Genomic DNA, 15,489 nt, shown 5'->3' with positions numbered 1-15,489 from the left:
GGGTACAGCTACGTCTATAAAAAGGTTTGTAAAATTTGCACTTTCTTCTCCAAGCGATTATTGGAAGTGAACACAATTTGCATTAGATTTCAGCATAAATTTTCTTAAGTAGGCGGTAGATGATAAATATTCCCCTTCTGTTTTCTTGGTCAACTGCAGTGCGTAGCTGAAAGATAGAGAAAGAGAGAGCATTCAACTTTTCGTTCCGCCAACTGAACTTATTAATTGGAAAACTTGTTCCAAACTTTTTCCCAGTAAAATGCCCGATTTGCTTTATCTAACCTCGTAAAAAATATGGTTCTATTTCTAGAAATCCGATTCGCGCGACTACAACAACATTTGCCTGAAACCATTTCGCTTAAAAATCCGCCCCGAAACTGTTTGGTCATTTGGCATTTCGTTCATTTGGTTTTCAGAGCGCCTTCAACTTGACCTCAGGAGAGGACTCCGAGAGAACCGAATGGCTTTCTTCTCACATCAGTCCCCAAACAAAGTGCGTCACATGAACGCGACGGCTGCTGATGTCTCCCAATAATTATGGGATCGGAAAATGAATATGCTAAAAACAATTTCGTTTTGGCGGCTAGTTGGCTTTCGAAATGGCTGTCTGTGGTTAAATATAGACTGTTATATAGGCTGTATAGGGTAAAAAGTCATTAACGATCGGACGTATATACAGGTACACGGCTGCTCTATAAAACCTGGCTAATACCAATTTGGTTTACCCAGTGAAACTCACTAAACGCTATTGATTTATACAGAGCAGCTTGGGGTGTTTTAAATTAAATATTATTACTTAGCCGACAGATAGAATTCAATACCAAAATTTAAACCCAATAGCATAAATTGTTTGAGATCTGCATTGATTCCTTAAATGTCAACGTTTGTTTTATCAACAGAGAAAACTCTGACGATCTCATCTGAGTTGAAAATGTTCTTAAAAATTGAACAACATTTTTGAAGTTGAAAATATTGAATTGGCGGTATCTACATTGTATATCTCATGAACTTTTAGTCCAGTCAGTAGTGTATACTTATCAAAAAGATGTTAAATAAACTCAATTTATCATTTCTCTTCTGACCATTTCGTTCTAATATTGAGAACATTGATACAAAAATGTACTTAAACGGTTTGTAAGAACGAATGTTCTCCATTCAAGAACAATGTAATTCTCTCTGTATATATATAATATACAGATGGGTGGAGAAATGACTGCATTTCTAATACCCTGATCGAGTCCTAACTTTTCATAAGAAGCGCAAATTCCCCTAGAACTTTCTTACCTTTCGTTATCCAGACAATGCTCTTTCCGCACGACAACAGCTCAAGCCAAGAACTTGACAAATCGAAACGGTGATCTGCGGGCTCTTAAGATTTCACTAGCACTAGTTTCACTGTTTCAGCACTGCCGCCAATCAATTCACCATAATTGCACAGATCTTCAGTTATGTTTAGCTCGCTCAGAGTGCGATTCGAGTGTTTATTCAGGGTGGCGGTCTTGTTGAAAATTCTTAGGCGCGGATCGCGGGGTATATAGTGCAGGAACACCTTGTTCGACTTGCCGCTGTTGTTGTAAGTACGGGGATTGTTGTTCTGGCTGTTATCGAACGATTTGGTCGTGGTCGTTGCGGATGCGGATGCTGCAGATGTTGCTTTGCCTGCACGATAGAATGACTTGGACCGAATGTCATTCATTAAGAACGCTAGGGGGTTTATCACAGGCCAACGGAGAATATATTGAGCGATTGGATGGTTGTTGCAGTTGCTGCTGCTGCCGCTGCTGCTGCTGCAATTAATGTCGTAGCTATTGTAGCAGTTTATGCTGCCGGTAAGCGGATTTTGCCCTGGCAGCCACATGCGGTACTTTGCTTTTCACGGAACTCAAACACTTTTCGATTCGCGGTCGAACACAAAAAAATATAACAAACACAATTCAAACACAAAACTGGGCCTTCCAAGAGGTGTTTGCAGCGGCTCCGGGACAATCTGCCGCTCCCCGTGTCAAGTGCGCGGGGCGTGGTGCGGAGGCGGGCTGGCGGGCATTGTAAATATCTGTCTATATCTCTGGCGGGGCGGGCAACGCGGCGTATGATTAATTCGTCTCTGGTGGTGCAACTCAATCGCTGCCCTCGCTGTTTTCGCCTCCTTCACGGGCTGATAATGATTTATGATGTCGGTCCTCGATTAGCTGAGCTGTCCTCGGTCAAAACACTGCAAGAGAGGGTACAAAATTGGAAACCAAAGTTAGTTGAGGTCTCTGATAAACGACTTAAATACGACCAAGGGGCCGAGCTTAAATCTATTAATACATTCAATGCGAGCAATAAATGTGCTCGGCGTTCATCACGAAATTCCCACAAAAGCAATGGCAGCTTATCTACTTAATTTAAGCTTCTCAATTGACAAACAATACTGAATTGGTATGTGGGATGGAACTAAAAACTTCTGAAGGGGAATAAAATTCCACAGAATCAAATACCTCTACAGATGTTAAGCATAAATAATGCTATAAATATTGCCCTAATTGTTTTTATTATTGCATTGTCATATTGTTTTAAAAACTATTGTTTAAGTAAAAGTAGTTTGAAGGTTTGCTAGATTATGGTAAATTATTCAAATGGTTTCTACTTTGTGGCAAAAAAAAAAAACAAACAAAAATCGTATGTGTGCATAAGCTAACTAAACCGGATTTACTTTTGTTTAAATCTTTATCAGCCCTTGAGTCTGCTTTGGCAAATTGTGAATGGAAATAAGGCAATATTAGTCAAAGATTTTTTTATTCATTTAAACACGCGAAACACGTTTTGCACGTTTTCGTTTTTATTTCAGCTATACTGTGATTATTGCACCAAGGTGACATGCAAAAATTTTACACTTGTATAAATATACATTTAAATAAATATTAATGCTATGTTCGAAATTATTGTCAAATCACGTACTGTTTAAATTATGCCACTTATTGTCATGACACGGACTAATTTTAATTTGAATATAAATTTTAAATGTACATATGTTTTAATTTCATTTATTAAATAATTTAAATGTTTTTGAGCTGATCCCTCTTTTTTCTAGGTTTCAGTCGGCTGATCTAAATATAAGTAAGAGTCCTAAGCACATTAACATTTTAGTAAGATTTTAAAATCTATTCCCATATCTAAATTTTTTTAAAGAAATCTATATTTTCCACTCAATAAAAGTTCGATTCCCCTCCTTAATGGAGTATCTAAGTGTATCAGGTACACACGCTTACCAACGGATTGTGGCTGCGAATGGCCAAGTTCAACGTTCGATAGGCGAAGCGATTAAAATGCTCGTATACTGCAGGCTGAACAGAGAACTCTAGTAAACGCGAAGCGGCATTTGTTTTAATTGCTAAGATTTTTAATAACACGAGCGTCTGGTTTCCGACTTTAGCTAGACAACGAAACTGTCCCTTATCAAGAATCAAATTCGGATCACGATTACTCGTAATTGGGTGTACATCAGTATACAGATCATATATGTGTGAAGGTGATAGCGGAAATCGCCCTGAAAGTAGTTGCTGGCTTATCTTTACAATATAATTGGCAGAAAATGGTTTTATTCGCTCTGATGCGATAAGCTAATGCTTAGCCTTCGAACCGAAAGATTATAGTTGAAGTTTATATTGTTGCGCGGGAACGGGACCAAAATAGATCTGTTACATTCTTTCTCTTCCGATAAAAAAATTCTTATCAAAGAGAATTTTATTGCATGCATGTATATTTTAGTTATTGTTTAGTATATTCCACTTGGCATTACATTTTCCATTGAACTCGATGCAATCTAACTAGTTCAGTGCTATCTGCTGCGCCTTTTTGTATGCTACACTTTTTGAATGCACTCGCGTTTGGAGTAGCACTTGTACTTTGTAGAGCAAATCGTGCTTGAAACTTAAAGTCCACATTTTGTTTTGTCCGTATTTACACAACATTTACACCAGAATGGTCGAAAACAAAGGCGCTGAAGAGGCTAAATCACACTCGGATTTTAATACGGACTCGGATTCGGATTTGGACACGGTTTCGGGCTCGGATTGAAGAACAACAGACCCGCAGCTCGTCGAAAGACCGACTAAACCCACTCACGCCGCTGCCGGCGGTTTGGAACTGAGCAGAGCGTCAGCTATCGTTTGCCTTAATCTAATAAATTTCTTATCAAAGAGCGTCGTGAATATACTATATAGTGTGTTTTATATCTGTGCGTCTGTGCACTTACAAACACAAGTTCGGATGCTCGTAGAGTCGGTATGTAATGGCACACGCGTCGGCGTCTGTCAACATGCCAACCTTTGTGACGCGGTCTTCTCGGTCTCTTTTTGGCAGTGGTGGTCAGATTTGGATTCGGAGCCTGACATCCATATATATATATATATATATATTTATATACAAAAGTTTATATATAAACATATATGCGCTTTGTAGCGCGTGTATACCAATCATGTGATTGTGGGTAATTGGGGGTATTCTAGTTACAACGGCAGTGGCTCACTTTAAAATCAGAACAGACGTCCACAACCTTGATCTGCTAGCAAATATTATTTTCCTATGAAAAAGCTTTGAACTATCAAAGGGGAATGCAACTATATCTTTATTATCAACTAGCTTTCATAAAACATTACTGATAATCACCTTAAAAGAAATTGTCTTAGTAGTTCGCTTTAAAGCACTTGCTACAAGGCCATAAAATAAGAATTTAGTTCCTACACAGAGAAAACTCTGACGTTTTCATCTGAGTTGAAAATGTTCTTAAAACTAAAACGAAATTTTTTATGGTAAAAATGTTTTAATTTTGCTCGGTTCAAGTTGAATTGGCGGTATTTACATTTTATATATCAGCACATCAACTATTAGTCTAGTCAGTAAGTGTATACGTATCAAAAAGTTGTTAAGTAAACTCATTAGAGAACATTAATACCAACACGGTTTTTATTAAGAAATAATCTTCTCAATTCAAGAACAATGTACTTAAATATTCCTCTCTGTATATTTTTAAGTTACCCCTATACTTTTTTTTGTATTAGGTTAAAGTAAAACTTACTTTAGTATGTTTGATTATAGTTCAAAATTATTCGACAATGAATACTAGATTTTTTCGGTACACTTTCATTAATACTTTTTGTACTTCAACTGTGGCTTGTCGAATCTAATATGATCTAGACAAATCCGCTTTCCCACTTTATCAGTTATTTCACATAATTCGAGGATAATGAGTAATTTCTAAGCACATAACTGGGCCAATTGCCTTTTTAATTATGTTGATAAGTCAAAAAAAAGGTTCTGCGCCGTTATTCAAGTTGGTTAATTGTGAGGCAATTATTTGGTGCGTTCTACGAGCTGAGCGATAAGTTTTATAGCGCCCATATTTAACACAGGGGTTCTCTTTGACGCTGACCTAGGCCATTGAATTTGGGTTATTGATCTGATTGCTATATGGAGGGCTTTAAAATATAAGATTACCTGGGAAAACCGAGGAATTTTGCGCATTGTCTGGAGCCAAGATAAAAAATTTGGGTTGTCAAGAAAGCTTAAGCTACAGACATCTCTTAAATTGTTTGTTTTGATTATGCCTTTAAGCAAACTAAGGTAATTGACCTAATGAAATTTGACTGGCTGCCTTTACGTTTTAATTGAAAGAGTTAAGCAAATTGATTGAGCCATGTGATGGAGGCAAGGACAAGCCGTTCACCTTGAATCGAATTGAGTTTGCTCTTCTCAATCGCGTTCAGAATTGCCCATTAGTGTGTCAACCGAACGAAGTTTGTTTTGCGAATGGTTTGTCCAAGAAGGAGAAGCTCCAATAGCAAATATTCCCCTACTGGCAGCCTTTGTCCTTCGAATCCAGCACTTTATGGCAGTTAAGGGAATTTCTCCCCGACAACTTAGCCTCGAAGCCTGGGAAGTTCGAAACTTAAGCAATCTCTGACGCCAGCAAAGTTCACACCGAGTAAAATCGCTCGATAAGATGCTTTCTAATGTGTGCTCAGCTTGCCAACATCTGATGTTGGTTTTGCCTTCTGCTTAATTGAGGTCTGTAATTGATAGTGGGATCGGCTAAGCCCCATTCTGAACAGAAAAAAACTGCTGGCAGTTGTTAATTGATTTGCGGTTTAGATGTTTAGTTTGACGGTGTGGGTGGGACTTTTTGCATCGCCGATATAGCTGACAGATTCGCTTGCGTGCTTGCTTCGATGCAATTTTTGCTCAATTAATATAATTATTTTGGTATGACTGCATAACCAAGAATTTGGGAATAATTAACAAAAATAGAGGAATTTGTTTTGATAATAAGAAAAATGTCCATATTTGTTCCAAGGTTATTTTATACTTTTACAGGTTAAGGGCCAATTTCTCGTCTGCACGTTAAACTAAAAGTAGGGTTTAAACTGCAAAATACGTTTTCAGTAGAAGAGAAAAAGGACTTTAGTTCTTTAAAATCAAGAGATACCTAATGAGTTATCTAATAATTTCGATAAAATTCAAAGTAAAAAAGCTTTTTAACAATTTTAAAAAGAAATAAAAGTAAATATCTATAATTTTTTAAGTCCTTAGAAAGCTTTTTACTAACAATTTATATTTTTTTTAAATTGTTTAAAAGTTTTTTTACCATCGTCTTTCTTATTTTATTGAAATTATTGTATAACTCCTTAGGTATCTTTATTTCAATAGTACGATAGTGCATCTGTACCTAGTTATATAGAACTATGCTCTTCTGCCCTGCTAAAAATCGGCGTATTATGATTTATGAAGTACAAAAGCGCTCTTAGGGTTAGTAGAAATAATTGTACATATAATTTATACCGTAGCCAGCGGAACCTTTTCCCTTGGCCAAATCAACTTTTTAGACTTGGCTGATGCCGTCACTTGAAAGCTTGACAAGAAAGTCACCGCAAAAGTTGCAAAGGGGGTGCTACCTTTGCCAAGTGCAGGTGCAAACACAGGTGTCGCTGTGGACTGGCCCACACTTTCGGCTTCCTTTCATGTTTTATATTTACCTTTTGCAGGACGCGGGGGAGGACAACAAATGGCAACAATAAACTGCAGCGGCAGCCATGTCAGCCCTCAAAAAGTTATGGGGTCCATAAAAAAAAACGAAAATGGCGGCTGCATTTTCACACATAGGGGTACACATAGCATGTTCTTATTTAAAGGATTATTATTACGATTTTCGCCTTCAACTTGACTAACTTTGCGGTTGCACAAACACAAGAGTATGGGCCCAATATTGATTTTTTTTCCTTCCACTAGGATTTTTTTTCAGGGTTGTGAGAAGCACACTTTATGTGTTTCTGGTAGCAAGGCATATGCAAGATGAGACGAATGCCAATATTTGTCATCTTAAAATTTCTCTGATAAATATTCCTGTGCATGGTTCAATGATAAGTTCTATATATTTTCTTATATTATACATCAACTTTAATACTTAGTTGTAATTATTTTTTTTAACTAATCTGTTAGGTAAATATTTATACGATTCAACTAGGAATTGAAAAGCAAATCAAATCAATGAAAATAAATCGAATTTAATAAATTAAGTTAAGACTATAATATATTGTTTTATTAAATATGAATAATCAATTTTAACCTGCCTTTCCTTATTTGTAATACAATTAATTATACATTAAACTGAGCACCCAATTCCGAATGAAAGAAGATGATTTGTTATATACACATATCAGATATATCACTTTCACTTTCACTTAAAAGCGAAGTATTCCAGAAATTTCCAGAACTAATTTCATCCGGTTCACTGGGACAATTCTAAAACGCAATTCTTCCTCGATGTTTGGATGAGAATTCAAAAAAAATACACAAAAAATCGGACCAAGACAAAGGGCTTTGTTTTGCCACTCTTTCCGCCCTTTCAAAAAGGGCAACTTTGCAAAAAAAAAAAAAACGGACATTCGGCTGTGCGTGTAAACAACTTCAAGGCTGGGGTGTTTTTCATTTATTTTCTAATTTTGCTCTCGACACGGGCTTTCAGAGCGAAGCCCAAAAGGTTGAATGTGAAATGCAATATGCAAATGAAATTGCAAATTGCAAATTAGAATAAAGTTATAAGCCCGTTGACTGAAATTTAGAGCTAGGAGATGCATTCGCATGCGAACAAGCAGAGCAATCAAAATGGAATTAATGAATTATTCATAATCGATTCAGAATTAATCAATCATCCGTACGGCTTTCATTAATTAATCAACCATTAATCAAGCGCTGATGTGGTTTGAAGATATTATATCTATTGTTGAGGCATATTTAATGGATTTATGCACTGTCAGTTTAAAAATTCCAGATAAGCCTATCCAAGGGCATTTTTCCCAGCATTGGGTGGCAAAAAAGGGGGTGACAAGGTCGCTGGAGGAACATATGATGTAATTACGAGTAAAAAGCTTTGCGGCAAATTCGCCATCGAAAATTAAGCAGAGCGTCACGCAGTCTGCGAGTTGCTCGGTGGATTGTTAGTGTATTTATGTGCCTTTTCCCGGTTTTATGTCACTTGTTTTTGCTGATCATGTGACAAGCCGGGTGAAAATGTACTTTGTTTGCTCCTAATTGCTCCACTTACGCGCAAATGTATCTGGTGGCGATAAAACCATTCCTTTGTCGACTGTTTTCTCGATATCTCGTCTCCGCTGAACTCGAGTCGAATAAACAAATCGGCAGCCAGTGGTCCAAACAATCAATTTAGCGCAACTCTGTAAGAAAATCACTTGTTGTTGGCTTAGGCACTTCCTGCACTCTCGACAGTTGTGGCTCCCCTCGCGTTTCAAATTGAACTGACTGAACAGCGATTTCCCTGCCCTTCCCAGCTGCCTCCGTCTCCCTCACTCACTCGCAGTGCTCTGTCTCCCTCTAGCTCCCTGTTTGTGCATCGGGAGTTTTTAATTTCCAAGTGCCCCGACGCATTTCCCACCACCAAACACTTCTTCTTCGCCTCTGCCTGTTTGGCCTCTCTTGACGCAATGGAAATTTACCAGTTGACATCATAAGATTCCGTCGCATGTCTTCGGTTTTTTGTGTTTATAATGCAAAGTATTTCATATTTTGTGCATCCCAAGAGAAAGCGACTTTCAAATACCCTAAATCTGATATCGTTTTCCGGAATAACTTAAGATTTATGTGTTGATTACACGGATAAAACAAATTACTAGTAAGATTTATAAAATTGATCTTTTTAAGAGTTAGGAATATCACTTTATTTTTAAAAGTTTTCTTTATGTAAATTCTAAAAATAAATATAATTAATGTTATTATTATACTATAGTAGAGTTATTTTGATATATATTTTTTTTTGCAACTTATTCAAAGAGCATCGAAAAGATCATCGTATTTCAGAAATTATTATGCAGCTAATAACGAGAAGTTTTAAAATAAATAAATTTAGATCGTTATTCCAAATCTATTTAACACATTTATTTACCTAAAATATCACAAAAACTTGTAATCATCTACTTTAAATATTAGTTACATTCCTTGAAGGCCAAATATTTTGAAAGTTCTGAAAGGTTTTAATTCGCGTGCCCAAATCAAAGTCCTTAGTCAAGGATTAAGTACCCAAGACGAATGCCTTAATTGCATGTTGAACTCATTGGAAGGTCACATGCTGAGTGATGGGAAGTGGTTCAAACACGCATGTGGGAGTGTAATCAGTAACGTATAGTAAAGTCGTTATCCATCAAATGCGATGAGAAATGCGAATAAATCAAATGCAACTTTGTTGCTTTGGCATTTTACCATTTTATGCACTTTAAATGTCAAACAATCCCAAAGATTCTCCCAAAGCGGTTTGTGCAATAATTAAATTCGTTTCCAGATCACGAAGCAGTTAAATTAATCTTATACAACAAAAGGTAAGACACTTAAGTTAATTAGCAACAATTTTGTTTGTTCATAAGACTAGGCAGTACCCCAAAAAAAACAATAAGTTTTTATACCGGTTGTATTACAAGTATGTGTACCAGAGGCAGTATTATAAGTGATTTCATTATTAAAGAGTCTAGTATTTGAATTTGTGGTGTTATTTTTGAGCCCAAGAATTTTAATTGAATACTTTAGAAAGTATTAATTTAATGTTCATCTTGTCGACGCCAAATACTCAATAGTGTAGAGTTATTATAAAATTTGTATTTTTTCTATGAATATTATTCTTTTTTGTAGAAAAATGCATTTAAAAAAATGCTGGAAAAACTTGGTCTGGCAATATTTCGACTCATCTGAAAACTCAGACAACATTAAAAAAATCTATGCACGTACCAATTTGGATATATAATTAAGTCATTTTGAACTAATGCGAGTACTGTGGAACTAATGGAGCGTCTTTAGAGCAATTAGCATTATTAACACAGTTGTGATACAAATCGCTGGGACGACATTTGGATTTTAAAAACCGGTTCTGAGGTTTTCTTTCGATCTCGCCTCACACGCACTGGCAATCAGCTGTTGGACTCACCACCGCTCACTGCTGACACACATTATCCGGCAGAACGGATAAAAAGCAAAACAAAATAATAATAATAATAAATGCACAAAGGTCTTACCGGTTTTATCAGCTGCTAGAGACCGTTGTTTTCGGTTTTTCCCCATCCGCTGCACTGCCGTTTTCAAACTGTTCGAGCTGTTTGAGGGTCAATGGCTCCTAAGCCAAAAAATCTAGACACATTACGGCTTCGAAATGCATAAAAATCAAGAAATCGCTGGCTCAAGGACGACAGGCGAAGAGAATGGTTTTCGATTACAGTAAATCAAATTTGCAGAACGACAAAAAGAACCAAAAATTGAAGCCAAAAAAGCGTCTCCATACACTCAAGTTGGTATGTAAGTCAAGGCACTAAATCTAATATCTTCAGCCACATTGAGAAAATAATATATAACGTCATTTTATGAGATCATCATTTTTATATGAACATTATTTTTATATTTTAAAGGGGGAAAAATATTAGTAAATATTGTCTTTTTTATTAAAAAGCGTCATAGGTTCTGAATCTACTTGTATTAATGTCTAATATAAACATTATCTAAGTAGCACAAAAAATCTTTAGAGGTTTAAGAACACTTAAAAAGTTATCTGAGTTTTCTTATTTTTTGGCAATTGGAATCGGAAAATGCAAATTAAATGGTAAAAGAACCTTTTAAGTGGTCACAAACATGTATAAGTTTACATATATAGCACACAAAAGTGCCAGTAATTTTTTCTTTGGGTGATTGGGCAACTTGTGCAACTCCTACCACTGGGTTTTGAATAGTGGGGACTGGGTGGGCCTGGGGGTGCCGAAGACAAAGGCAATAAAAGCCAAATGACTGGAGCAGCAAAATGGCGGCGCGTGTGTGACAAGCGAAAATGCCCGAAACTGTGCTACAGTCACTGCGGTTCACCAGCATCTCATCTCGGCTTCATCCTTCAAAGTCACCCCCTTTCCCACCCACCACTACCATCCAATCCCAGGGCTTATGTAAATGGAGCAAGTGTGGATGAGTGAGGCGTTGGGGTAAGTTGAAACTCAAACTGTTTGGATTTATCTTTTAAGAGGAGTCTTGATTGAATGCTATTGAAACAACGACTTTTCTATTATATCATTAACTACCTAGTACTGAAGGTTTTTGAGGTAAGTTGGAAGCCAAACTGTTTGGATTTATCTTTTTAAGGAGTCTTGATTGAATGGTATTGAAACAACGACTTTTCTATTATATCATTAACTACCTAGTACTGAAGCTTTTTCTTTAGTGGTCACAATGTGGTATCTATTTGTCAGTAATACATTGATCAGGACTGATGCATACCCTACTTACAAAACAAATACGAAGATAACATACCCATAAAAAGCACACCCGCTTTGTTTGTCTTATCTGTCGCTGTTGAGTCACTACATGAAGTACTTAATGCCAACTGCATAAGAGGCAATCACTTTCAGTTCAAACAAAACAATGAAAAACTTATAAAAGCGCGTCTGGGCTCTTCAAGTATTTCCCCAACGTTCACAGTAAATATATATCCACCAGTCGTGCCAAAACGAGTCCAAAACAGCCGACCTATAAATAGTCCCCACTCGATCAAAGACGCAGGTTGTGGAAAACAACGAAAATAAATCAAAATAGGTTAACTCATCAATGCTATAGATAAAATCGAAACCAAATATTTTATCATAAATGTGAAACTTGAATATGATACTTTTGAGTGGAAATTACGCATTGCACTTGGCATGTACATAAAGAAATGTTTTTCCCGAAATATAAACAGGGTCAACGTATCACTTGATATATTAAACAATTTTTGTTTACTCGTTTCTTACCTGATGTTTTTGCTGGTTTTGTTGAATTCCTGGGTTCCTCGGCTAAAATACAACTATAGCTGGATCTTGGTCCTTTGTCATTGCAGAATCTTACATTATAAGCTGGTTAATAAACTGATTGTAGTTGTTGTGCAGGCAGGTCTTTAAATAACCAAATAAGCTCGCTCTCTCTTTTATTTCCTTTATGTATTTCTCTTCGTCGAATTTGTTATCCGTTGTTTTATGAATTTCTGCCGCCCTTGCACAGTGGGATGAATGCGCTGCAGCACACACACAAATGAGATCTAAATTCTTTTTGTGGCGTTGCAAAAAAATGATTAAAGGCCAATAACTCTGTTGAACCGGTGCTGTATGTATTGGCTTGAGAACTGCGCAAACTTCGGGTTTTTTTTTTGTGGAAAGTTATTATCTATCGACTTCGCCCTGCTTTACCGCCCACTGTGCGGGAGTTTCGATTTTTTTGGCCGGGGGGGGCGGGGAAATGACAACACCGTTCGACGGCACAAGTTCACGAGAAAATGTGGGGCGACCGGACCGGAGGTCGTATAAACAATACAAAAGTGCACTCGAAAGCGGAAATCACGATATAAGCGCTTCAGATGCACACGGGAAGCGGTGGAAAACTCTCGATGCACCCAATCGCGGGTTTTTAATTGATTACTTAACGCGTTCTCACGAGAGCAAAAAGAAGGCAATCTCGGCCGACGGAGCCCTTAAAAATTTAAGAATATCGAATCGCCCACCACACAAACACGACCGTCCGCACTCCAATTGGAACATCATCTGACCGTTGCCGTAACAGCGGCTGTTAACGCAGCGCCTGCAGAGGGTGGAAAATTTCGATATAATGTATCGAAAAATGTATAAACATTAGATAGTAATTTCGTAAAATGTCCATGTAAGCCAATAATCTAATTTATCGGACGCAAAATATGGATGAAAGCCTTTATTTTAAAGACATATTTAAATTTGAATTTCTACGATATGGATATCGATATTTTTTACAGCCGCGTGATAAAATGTTAATGGGTGCTGTTAACGCTAAAGCCTGTTACTGTTAGCGCGCAAAATGTTTAATTGAGTTCCTGTTAGTTCAAATTTAACCGCCAACTTTGCGGTTACAGTTTGAAATTCATTGTAAGTTAAAACTGTATTCAAACTATGGAAAAGTGAGTATACAAGCCATACTTTCTATTAGAAAATGTTCGAAGCGAAAAATGTCTTGTACACAAAAAAAAAAAAATATTGTATAAAATTGGCCAATTTAATAGTGAAATGGTCCCAACGCATCAAATTGTCAATTTCACCAACGAAAAAGTTACTATCCCAACAACGAAGTACAAACAGTATACCATTTTGTGGTAGATTTACTATTTATTATTAAAAAACAATTTTACCCTGAATTTGGTTTATATGTAGAGTTCCTTATTTTAACTAAAGACTCTCCTCTTTATTTTATTAACTTAAGAAATAAAAATAGTGTTAAAGGGGATCTTTATAATACTGAAGTGGCGGCCCAAATTCTAGGAACAAGTGAGGCTGTCATCGCCCTCAGCTTCGTCAGCTGCAAAAGAGAAAACATAGGTTAGTAACTTATTCCGACGTTAGTCATCTGGTTATCACTTACAAAGTATTTGCAGGCCAAACATCAAGGAAAATCCTGCCACGGCGGCCACAAGGGCTCTCCATCCGGCGTGGCTCTCAGTGAGGATCTCGAAGAAGACCACATAGAGCAGGGTTCCGCAGGCGATGCCCTGGAGCACTCCGGAGGGCAGACTGGGTTGACCGGCTGCAACCTGTTGGCTAATGCCCAGGCCCACGCCGATGCCGATGGGCGTGACAATGGAGAAGGTCACCAGGTACAGGATGGCCAGCGAGCTGCGGGTTCGGGCCACCAGCAGCTCCATCCCGACGCAGAAGGCCAGGACGAGCTTGTGGGCGGCCACTGCTCCGAACATGAACCACACCGTGCTCACTGTGCCCTCCAGTCCGATGGCCATGCCCTCGAACAGTTCGTGCAGGGACAGGGCCAGGATGATGCCCAGACCCCGGACAGAGGATCCTTCGCCGGATGCCACAGGCATGTGTGAATGGCCGTGGTGATCCTTTGGTGCCTGCGGCTCTATCACCTGCACTTCCGGTTCCTCATTCAGTTGGAGCTTGAGTAGAGTGCTGTGCCGGATGCTGCAACCCCTTACAAAGGCCAAACTGGCCACCGACTCCTTCCGACTAAGCTTCCGCTGGTGGCGACGCACCACACTGGTCATCAGCTCGTCCAAGGCGTACATCAGGAAAAAGCCCGTGCAGAGCAGCATCTCCGGCAGGGCGAAGGGTGTCTGGGCAAGGAAACCGCACTCCTGGAGAGCATTCACCACCTCGATCACCTCGGGCAGCATGTGCAGGAAGGTGGTGCAGATGAGCACACCACCGCCGAAGAAAAGGAGGCATCGCACCACCGCCGACGAGCGGGTCTCCTCCGGACTCTTCTTGGTCCACAGGAAGCATCTGTCCAGGATGTATGGCAGGCTGCCGCAGAGCACGGTGATCACCACGAGCACCACCATGGCCACTATCTTGGCCACCAGGAGTGCCTGGTGATCCTTCGCCGCATTCCCCGCACCGCTCATCTTGACGTCCCGAGTTCCGAACTTCGACTGAGCTGGCTGAAATTCACGAGCAGACGAATGGCTTATATCGGCAGTTATATATCAGCGGGAGGTGATTGAAATCTGATCGCTGATTGATACGCGGATTCAAAGGCAGACAGCGAGCCACCGCCGTCCTACAATGTTGTTATCTCATTCGTTGTCCCATGGACAGGTGGCTTTTACCGATAACCGAACCATAGTTAGGGGCTCTTAGCGAATTTAAAGACTGAAGGGAGCTTGGTATTGTTGGGGTAGTTCGGAAGTATGGGCTAGGATAGGCTATTTTCGATTTAAATGATACACTAAACAAATTTTTGGATGCAACCACTTTAAAAACTTTTGAAACAACGCCTTGGAAAATAGCGAGCTCTGAAGAATTGTTTAAATAATTTTTCAACGGAATTACTTTAATTTTGTGATCTACTGCGATCAAGTTCGTGCGTTTCTTATGCATATGGACGAATTAACTTCTATTAGGCTTAGATAAACAAACATATAGGAAACGATTTTAACCATTTAAATAATAAATATTCATGATC

The 15,489-nt window shown here is 38.5% G+C and overlaps 2 protein-coding genes across 4 annotated transcripts; both read right to left on the bottom strand.

Annotated features, from left to right (window-relative positions):
* Positions 1-29: 29 nt before the first annotated feature.
* On the bottom strand, positions 30-13,078 carry LOC119551417. Of its 3 annotated transcripts, none has more exons than XM_037860757.1 (3): positions 12,303-13,078; positions 1,285-2,212; positions 30-166 (listed from the first exon to the last, which is right to left on the bottom strand). In XM_037860757.1, the coding sequence occupies exon 2, from the start codon at positions 1,856-1,858 to the stop codon at positions 1,370-1,372; it is 489 nt and encodes a 162-aa protein (XP_037716685.1). In that variant the 5' UTR covers positions 1,859-2,212; positions 12,303-13,078; the 3' UTR covers positions 30-166; positions 1,285-1,369. The 3 variants fall into 3 exon arrangements, with proteins under 3 accessions (XP_037716685.1, XP_037716687.1, XP_037716686.1); XM_037860759.1 differs by lacking the exon at positions 12,303-13,078 and adding an exon at positions 3,782-4,087; XM_037860758.1 differs by lacking the exon at positions 12,303-13,078 and adding an exon at positions 3,252-3,675.
* Positions 13,079-13,743: 665 nt separating this feature from the next.
* Positions 13,744-14,942, bottom strand: LOC119550737 (zinc transporter ZIP1). The gene is made up of 2 exons (XM_037859653.1): positions 13,930-14,942; positions 13,744-13,866 (listed from the first exon to the last, which is right to left on the bottom strand). The coding sequence occupies exons 1-2, from the start codon at positions 14,927-14,929 to the stop codon at positions 13,826-13,828; spliced, it is 1,041 nt and encodes a 346-aa protein (XP_037715581.1). The 5' UTR covers positions 14,930-14,942; the 3' UTR covers positions 13,744-13,825.
* Positions 14,943-15,489: the final 547 nt, after the last annotated feature.

The sequence above is a fragment of the Drosophila subpulchrella genome, chromosome 2R, assembly GCF_014743375.2.
Source record: "Drosophila subpulchrella strain 33 F10 #4 breed RU33 chromosome 2R, RU_Dsub_v1.1 Primary Assembly, whole genome shotgun sequence".
In the NCBI taxonomy this organism is placed as follows: Eukaryota; Metazoa; Arthropoda; class Insecta; order Diptera; family Drosophilidae; genus Drosophila; species Drosophila subpulchrella.
This window is presented reverse-complemented; position numbering and strand designations above follow the sequence as displayed.

Bases quoted from the DNA above. Each gene is read 5' to 3' on its own strand.
- LOC119551417 (XM_037860757.1), bottom strand. From the start codon at position 1,858: ATGTGGCTGCCAGGGCAAAATCCGCTTACCGGCAGCATAAACTGCTAC.
- LOC119550737 (XM_037859653.1), bottom strand. From the start codon at position 14,929: ATGAGCGGTGCGGGGAATGCGGCGAAGGATCACCAGGCACTCCTGGTG. The intron at 13,867-13,929 runs GTAAGTGATAAC...TCTCTTTTGCAG, and splicing joins GTTTGGCCTGCAAATACTTT to CTGACGAAGCTGAGGGCGAT.